General features: G+C 51.2%; 1 protein-coding gene across 2 annotated transcripts; it reads left to right on the top strand.

Moving 5' to 3' along the window:
- The first annotated feature begins 347 nt into the window (after positions 1-347).
- Positions 348-7,755, top strand: HOPX (HOP homeobox). Of its 2 annotated transcripts, none has more exons than XM_054295557.1 (3): positions 348-439; positions 4,876-5,051; positions 7,317-7,755. In XM_054295557.1, exons 2-3 carry the CDS (start codon positions 4,908-4,910, stop codon positions 7,392-7,394), a joined length of 222 nt encoding a protein of 73 aa, XP_054151532.1. In that variant the 5' UTR covers positions 348-439; positions 4,876-4,907; the 3' UTR covers positions 7,395-7,755. The 2 variants fall into 2 exon arrangements, with proteins under 2 accessions (XP_054151532.1, XP_054151531.1); XM_054295556.1 differs by lacking the exon at positions 348-439 and adding an exon at positions 4,490-4,585.
- The last annotated feature ends 809 nt before the right edge of the window (positions 7,756-8,564 follow it).

The raw sequence follows: 8,564 nt of genomic DNA, 5'->3' as shown, positions 1-8,564 counted from the left end.
CGAGCGGGGCGGGCTCCATCCGCCCGGGCTGCTCTCAGCGGCGCAGCGGGACGCGGCCCGGCCGGGCGGGACGGGCTCGGCCGCGGCTCCGCCGCACGAAGCGCAGTTTCCGCCGCACCCCGCCGGCACCTTTCCTGTAGCCCCGCAGGAAGCAGCCCCGGCCGGGGCCCCGAGCGCGGCGGGACGCGCCCCGACGGCCGCCGGGCACCGAGAGCCCGCGGAGCGCACGGCCGCGGAGCGCGGGGAGCCCTGCCAAAGGGAGCGGGTGCCAAACCTGAATTACCAGCCCAGAGAGCGGCTGTGGAGCCCGGCAGCTCCTGTGATTTGCGGCAGGTTTTTCAGGTCCCCGCCTGTCAAACACACACGCAGATACTTAAGCAGTCACCCGAAGACCTGCGGGGTTCTTGTTTTACACACCTCTGGTCCCTGCCAGCTGCAGGTAAGCACAGGCTTTGAGCCGGGCTGCTGGGGTGGGTTTGCAGTTGGGGATGGGGTATGGAGGCAGGAGCTCCCCTGTGAGTACTGATGCTGAGGAGGTCGGAGCTGCACCCAGCAGGGCAGGAGGGCTCATGCCCGGGGCAGGCAGAAGAGAGACCCCAGGCAGGGCCACCACGGCGTCCTGCCTCTGCTGCAGCAGCTGCTGTGCTCCTGTTTGCTTTGTTCCTATCCGATATTATCTTCTAAAAGACTGGACGGGTAGTTTACAGGATGCATGACAGGTGTTTTTTCCTTATTTATGGCAGGGCCCGGTTTATTTTTAAAGCCTCTGTCCCACCTTATCCTGTGCGCCATGCTGGCTGATGTTATCCACAGCCACCCCGCAGCAGGAGATGAGCAAAGCTTAGGACAGGACACGGCTCTGCAGCAGAACAAGGGAGGGTAAGAGGGCTCGTTTGCATTGAGAACTGCTATTTTGATCCCTGCAGTGGCAGGAAATAGCTGCAAGCTAAAACCAGATGCAGATGCCTCCAGTCACATCCCAGCCTGACAGTGGGAGCACTGGGAGAGGGTCAAGAAGCCCAGCAGAGGCTATGGAGTCCCATCAGCTTGGCAGGAGCTACTGCTCAGAGAGATTTCCAGGAGCTTTGGGTGCAGTAAATCGTTAGAAAGCTGCACAGCCAGCCAGCTATTGTGACTACTGTTCAAAAAAGCAAAGCTGAGCAAACAGAGATCGTGTCTTTTCTGGAAAAGTGGCAGATTTCTGCCAGGATTGTAAATGCTGACTGCACTAGCAGTGCTGGACAAGCATGCTGGGACACAGAAAGATGTCCTTGCCCATTTCAGGCCAGAGCTAGGAGTCCTGCTAGTAACCCCAGGGTGTTTCTGGGGAGTTGAGTGCAACCACAGGACATGGGCAGAGTACTATATATTTATAATAAGACTTTCTCTTGCTGCAACTTGTGTCCATCAGCCATTACCTTTTGTCTGCTCACTTCAAAATGGCCCTGGAGGTGCATTTTAATGCCCTATCAGCCACACTAAGAGCACCAGGTGCTGTCATGTACATAGCAATGCTGGCTGGAGCTGCCCACAGCCCAGGCCCACTTGCAAGCTTCTGCTCTCACATCGCTCTACCTAAAACCACAACAGTCAGAGCCAAGCATGAATTCCCCAGGAGTCCTTAGCTTGACGCTTAGGACAGAGCAGGTGTGGTGGCTTCCCTGTGACAGTGCATCTGGCATTGTCATTTCTGCCTGGGTGAGTAAACCCCAGCTGAATAACAACTGCAGCCCCACGGCCCTGCTGAATGGCTAACATTCCTTGCACTGAAAAAGCATTTTTTTTAATGTTGTCAAAAATTTAGGAGAAAAAAGCAGTAAGAAGTGGTGTTTTTCAGCAGCTAAGCCAAACAGCTGTGAGTCTCCATATTTCTGCCAGGCTTAAAGAAATGTGAGACAATCACCTTTCCTGTCCAGGGAGAGATGTTGGACAGCCTGAAGCCCAGCTGCATGCCTGGGCTTAAATGAGGCTTCATTTAAGTAGTGGGCAGGTGATTAGTGGTCTCAGTAGGGCCAGTCTGGCCATTTAGGCACTCCTGGTGCCCTCAAGTCATGTTATATACCTACAAATTTAGCATCCAGGAGGTGCCAAGTGCTAGAGGCCATATGCTGCACAGGGGTCACCTGGCTCCTGAAAGCCTCCAGGACATAGTAGAGCGATGTGGGGAGACCTGCAAAGCCCTCCAGGAGCCCCAGGGTTTTTGCCTTTTCCTGAAACCCATCTCACAACCCTGAGAGGTAAAAACTGTACTCCTTCCAGAGCAGGGGTAGAGGGGACATAAGAAAAGCCATCAGGCATCACATCCCACATGCTGGGGCACCCTGAGCTGCCAGCAGGTAGAAGATACTGTGTCCTGTGGGGAAATGCCTCAGGAACCTGGAGATAATCAGAAGCAGAAAAAGCTGTGCAGGTGAAACATGAAAGGTGAAGCATGGGCTCCCTATTCAAATCCATGCACTCACATCAATGCACATGAATGCAGCAGGCTGCAAACACTGATTTATGAGCTGCCAAGACATGTTGCTGCTGGTGGCCCGGGCTGGATGCATGATCTGGAGGTGATGAGGATCCCTTTGTGGCTGGGCTTTCTGTGGGAAGGGCAGGTGGCCCAGTTGTGTGCTGAAAAAAGAAGAGGCAGGACTTGTGGCCTGAGCTTGGCCTCATCTGCATTTTGGCCCCATGGAGAGCTTGGCAGCCACAGTGCTGGAGAGCAGCACCTCAGGTCCAGGGGATCTCCTTCTACCCCTGCATCTTTTCCAGAGGTCTATAAACATCTAAGGTAGGTGAGCAGCATTCAGCAGACTCCTGCTACCTCACATGAATGAGGAACTGAGTTATGATGCCCCCTTCCTATATGGATGCCTCTGAACTGAGCTGGCTCCAGGAAGCCCAGGCAGCTGCAATGCACCGCAGACAAGGCCAGCTTGGCTTGCAGTCCCTGGGGTTAGAGATGGTCTTTCCTCCGTCCACCCAGGGCTGGTGGGTCATACTGTCTGTACTGTCTACCAGCACTCTATGGCCCTCAGAGGTGCTCCAGTGTTACACAACCTCTGTGTTACAATCCGTATTTACCAAGTGACTCAAGCAGAGTGGGCTGTTTCACAACCAGCCCTGGTCTATTTATAAGCCCCTACTCAAATACCAAAGGATTCTTTTATTAGTCAAAGCACTTTCTGCAGAGGAGGCTCAGGGGGATCTTTGTTTTATGAGGTAAAGTTCAAAGAAGAGGATCTCTCCAGCCTCTCACTGTGCCTGGCTCTTCACAAGCTGCAAGACAGTTTTGAAGCTGAGCTCCATCCTAGCAGTTCTGTCAGCAAGAGAAAGCCCTGGGGCATTCAGTACCCCAGGGTACCTAAAGGTGAGTTACCAGCCAACCAAGAAAGCAGTTGGGTTTAAATCTGTGCAGTGGGAGTGCAGCATGATGGATGTTCCAGGATTATACTCCAGAGCCAAAGGGAAAGAAAAGCTGGACTGCAGTGTGAAAGCAGGGCAGGTCTGCAGCAGATGGCCCACAAGAATCCCAAGAAGGGCCAAGGGCTCCTGGCAGCACTGGAGAACCAGCAACACCAACCAGCCAACCTGACAGAGATGGGCCAGGCAACTGGGACAGCAGGAGAGCAGATCAAGAAAGGCCACATTTTGCAACCAGCTCCTCCCCTGCCAATGCCCCACAGCCTGGTTTCAAAAACGCCACAGTGATTCAGCATCAAGGGACTTGTACATGCTGTGTGGGGGCAGTGCCACATGTTTTAGTCGACTGAATTAGCAAGCTCGACCCTCTGCCATGTGAAAGCAAACCTGAAGCCGAGCAGAAAAGAGGTGTGGGACTTAGCCAAGATGCATTTGTTTTGCTTGTTCTTTTGGCAAATCTTCCAGAGATTATGCAAAGCACAAGTGAGACAAGGGTAACTCTGGAGGAAAATGTGGGCTTCTTGGTACTGCCTTTGCTGGGAGCACCTAGGACTGACCCCAGTCAGAGGCAGCAAGTGCTTGAGCAACAGACATACACTGGGTACAGTCCTTGACGATTTGAACACTTGCACACCAAAACCCAACCAATCAACTAACCAGTTCAGTGATGCTCAGGAGCAATAGGACAAACTGTTAATGTTTGTGGTAACATTAAATATTTCTTAAAACAGTGCACTCACCTTCTCATGGCCAGCATTATGTGATGTCCGGCCACAGTGCTAAGAGAAGGACCAGGACGCTGATCCTGAGGAGGGGAAACAGGGTGGTTTCTGGATCAAAGACCATGCTCCCAGAAGATCACGTATGCTCTGTTTTATCATTCCTTTGCACAAACTTGCCTGATCACTGGGAAGCAGGGGAAAAATAAATAAGCAACATCCACTAGTTTAGATGTCAGATATTCTCCCTTCACCCAGAGGATAAATAATGTTTTCTAATGAATGTCTTTAAATTAACCCCCTGAACATGCCCATTGCTGTGACATCACTCCTAAGTGACGCCCAGGCCTAAATAGGGCTGTAAACAGGAATCGTTCCCATGGGAGTGACACTGGCTATAAATACAGCACCAGGGGAGTGCTGAGCAGCCTGCAGCTTCCTGCCAGCTGAGGATGGTGAGACAGCTCAGCGCTGGGCATTGCTGCCGTGTGCTCTGCTCACTGCAGTGAGGAATGCTCACTGCAGTGAGGAAACGAGACAGGAGTTGCTGGGGGCTGGTGCTCCCAGCTGAGCTGCCTGGCATGCCTTTGGAAAGGGAGTTGAGCCCTGCTGCAGCCAGAGGCCACCGCTGGGGCCGGGGGGGGGGGAGGTTGGTGGGGATACGGATGGCAAATCTGGGGCTCAGCAAGTGTGGCCCCCACTGGCCACTCCCAGCTAGAGCGATGACACCAGCCCCTCTCTGCAGTGCCTGGCCCCATAGCCCTGCCCCAGGAGGAGATGGCCATGGAAAAGCCAGTGATTCCCACTGAGGAGCAGCTGGAGATCCTGGAACACCACTTCTGCAAGGTGAATAAGCATCCTGACCCCACCACACTGTGCCTCATCGCTGCTGAGACCGGGCTCTCCGAGGAGCAGACTCTGGTGAGTGCATGCCCCTCATCCTGCCCCTGGCACCAGCCCCGCTCCCCCTCCATGCCTCTGTGCCCCGCATCTCCTGCCTGCCCTGGTCTAGCATACACCTGTCTGTCCCCCCAGTGCTTCCTACAGCAGCCCCTGCCCTTCTCATGCTCCCCCCACATGCCTGCACTCCTCTGTGCCCCTTGTGCTCCCTGAGTGCGCTCCCTGCACCACCGTGCACCCTGCTCTCTCCTCACTGCACCCACAAGTCTCCTCTGCACCTCTGCAACCCCCAGCACATCCTAACTGCACCCAGAGAGCTCTAATGCAACACAGCACCTCCCTGTACCCCACATCCTTCCTGCACTCCACGTGTTTCTGCTCCGCAATTTACAACCCGTGCATGCTGTTCTTCCAAACTATTTCTGACAGTCTTGGATGCACAAACTACTGCTGGTTTTAATGTCTGAAGAAACTGCTGTCATTTTAAAACAGATAGAGGGTAGATGCAATTCCTGCAGGATGTGCTGTGAGACATGCTCAGGCTGTGCACCTTCCCCCCCTCAGCGTCCCAAAGCCCCAATGTCAGGCAAGTCTGTCAGCCTCTCCAGGAGACATGGAGGCCTCCAAATATCCCTCCACAGGGACAGGCTGCCACTGCCTGGGAATGCCACCAAGCCCTGTGATCCAGCTGGCTACCTGCAGGCTACCGTGGGATTCAGAAGCAAACAGCTTCTTCCCAGTTCCTTCAGGTGGCAGTGCAGCTCATTGGGATGTAGGTGTTAACTAGACCCACGGCAGCATTTATGGGTATAGAAAAGAAATCCATCCCACTGGAAAGTTAGCAGCGGTTTGCAGAGAGCTGCCAAGCCTGGCTCTCCCTCAGCAAAGCCAAATTGGCAATGTCAGCATTTAGCCTGTCCCGGGGAAAGATGCTGGAACAGCATCCATTGCACACATAGTCCTCAGCTGGAGTGGACTGTGCTTTGGTGACAGGCAGGTATCAATCACTGCTTGTTTGAGGCAGCACCCCTAAAATACCTTTTTCTCCATAGAAATGGCACGAATCCTTTTTTTTCCCCTACAGCAACTTGGAAACAGAGGCCATATATGCCCAGGGCACCTCTGTAGGTGTCTTAAAATCCTCCCTGATAGCTATCTTTTCCCACTAATCCAGTGTGCTCTGGAGATGGAGGTCATGTTAGGGACAGGATCAAGACTGGGGTGGTGAGCTGCAAAGTGCCTGCATTGCGTAGAACACAGGGAATCATTGCTCCTGTCATCTGGAGTGTTTTATCCTCTAGAAATAGCAGCCATTTTAATAAAAAATTCAGTATTGATGAGATGCAAAGAGGAGATTATGCTTTAGGACAGAAAGTGAAACTTTTGAGAGAACGCTAGGCTGTCAATCGTATGGATGTGGTCAAAGGCAGTGTGAGTGTGAGAGGCACTTATAGAGAGCACTGTGGTTGTATCATTATGGAGCATAATAGCTTCAAAAATAACCATGAACAAATATAGCAACAAAATGAACTGCAACAAAAGGAATCACAGGCACATTGCCAAAGAAAAGGCTGAGCTGTGCTTCCGGCACATGAGTAGTATTTCTTTTCTTTCTTTTCTTCTTAGGTAGTGTTGCTTTAACCAAATACATTTTATCTAATATTTTAAATTGTGTCTGTCTTGAAGTGGCATCAGCAGCTCTTGGAATAGGCTTCCAGATGCTAAGTTACAGCAGACATAGTGCTAAGTGCTGCTAACACAGATGTGCATATTGCCTTAAAACTAAGACAATTTTTAAACAATTTAAAAAATTGATTTGTTCTTAAATTTGTTGGAGAGCCAATGTGCTATACCTCTCATGCTTTCTGAAACAGGTGAGCTTTCAATTCCTGTCAAATTTTCCAAGTTTGGAACTTGGAAAGGATTTTTTTACTTCTCCAGTCATTTAAACAGACACCATCCAGCTCCTCAGCCAATCTCTTACTCTGCAAGAAAAACCTGGGCTCACAGCAATAAAAAAAAAGACTCACCCATGCTGTCAAGGTCTGAAGTGAGCTAGAGAAATGAGTTTGAAGGAGGTGCACATGTAGGTTACCAGACTGTTCGGTCAGGAGCAACCATCCTGGCTGCCTGCACTGCCTGGGAACAGCACCTTGCTACAAGGCAGCAGCACCATGAGTTCCCCTCACCTCGTCCCACGTGCTGACACCTGCACCTTTAGGAAAGTGATTTGGAGGCTTTGCTCAGCCCAGTGCACTCAGTCCCTGCTTTGTTCTTTCTCTCCAGAAATGGTTCAAGCAGCGCCTGGCGGAGTGGAGGAAGTCTGAAGGGCTGCCCTCAGAAAGCGGCTCTGTCAGGGACTAGAGGATGCTGCTGCAATCCCCTTGCCTCTTATAAAGGATGGTGAAGCTCTTCAGTGGGTTTCCTTGGGGTTCTTCTGTTGCAATAGGTTTTGTGATACAAAGTAATACTCTGCTATTTAACATAAATCTTATTTAACATGTACATAACCAGAAAAAACCCACTATATAGAAATATATATATATACACACATGTGTGTGTATACAGCTTTTGATGGCTGATAACCTATCTTGTGATTTCAAGTCATTAACAGCAGCTGCACAAGAAAAGGCAATTTCATGCCCTTGTTCCAGGCTTGCAGAAATTTTGCCATGATATATGTTCAAATATAGAAGGAAGAAATAAAGATTCCTTTTCCTTACAATCCCCAGAGGCAAAGTGTGTGTGTGAGCTTTAAGGTGCAGATCATCCAGAGAGTAGGGCATCTGGAAAACCAGGTATGTTGTTCAAGTGGCCTGGTTTGGCTCAATGTGCCTGAATCAGCTCTGGATACTGCAAACCAAGTGCCTACACCATAATCACACCAAGCCAAACACCCCCTGCATGCCTTTTTTTACCTTTCTCGTAAAGGTCACCAAAAAAAAGAACTCATGGGTTGTTTTGGGTTTTTTCCCAGTGCAATTACAAAAACCCAACATTTTTAAATGAGAGGAGCTGTGCTCTGTCCTGCTTGTGCTCCCTGCCCCCATGACAGGAGGCAGACTCCTTCCTCTGGAAGGGCAACACTTCTCCCAGACAGCCTCAGTGGGCACAGTGGGTTTTCCCTTTGCCATGGGACCGCCATGGGCAGCCTCATCTCCTAGGGCACCTGTGGGTCCATGCATGGCAGCCCAGACAACCCCACACACCTCCTAATCCCTAGGGTGGCAGAGGTGGGTGGTGCTGGGGTTCCCCCACAGCATGGGGGTTTTAGGGGGAGACCCCAGTCTTCCCTGGCCATTCTCATGCCTGAGGAATGCAGTTGCACTGGGGCTCTTGCACAAAGTCCAAACTCTCATCCATCCTGGCACAGAACAATGCCTGGTCTAAAAATAACCAGCACAATTTCCCAGTGACCTTACCTTGTTCAAAAGGCTTCAAAAGTCCTCTGCTTAGTGGATTACTGAATCAATTAATGGATCCTCTGATTAATCCCCTTCTGGTTTGTGGTCACCTGCCTCTACTCCTTTGGAA

This window comes from Melozone crissalis, unplaced genomic scaffold (assembly GCF_028551555.1).
Source record: "Melozone crissalis strain CALT ecotype California unplaced genomic scaffold, PUWL_Pcris_2 ptg000006l_1, whole genome shotgun sequence".
Lineage (NCBI taxonomy): Eukaryota > Metazoa > Chordata > Aves > Passeriformes > Passerellidae > Melozone > Melozone crissalis.
This window is presented reverse-complemented; position numbering and strand designations above follow the sequence as displayed.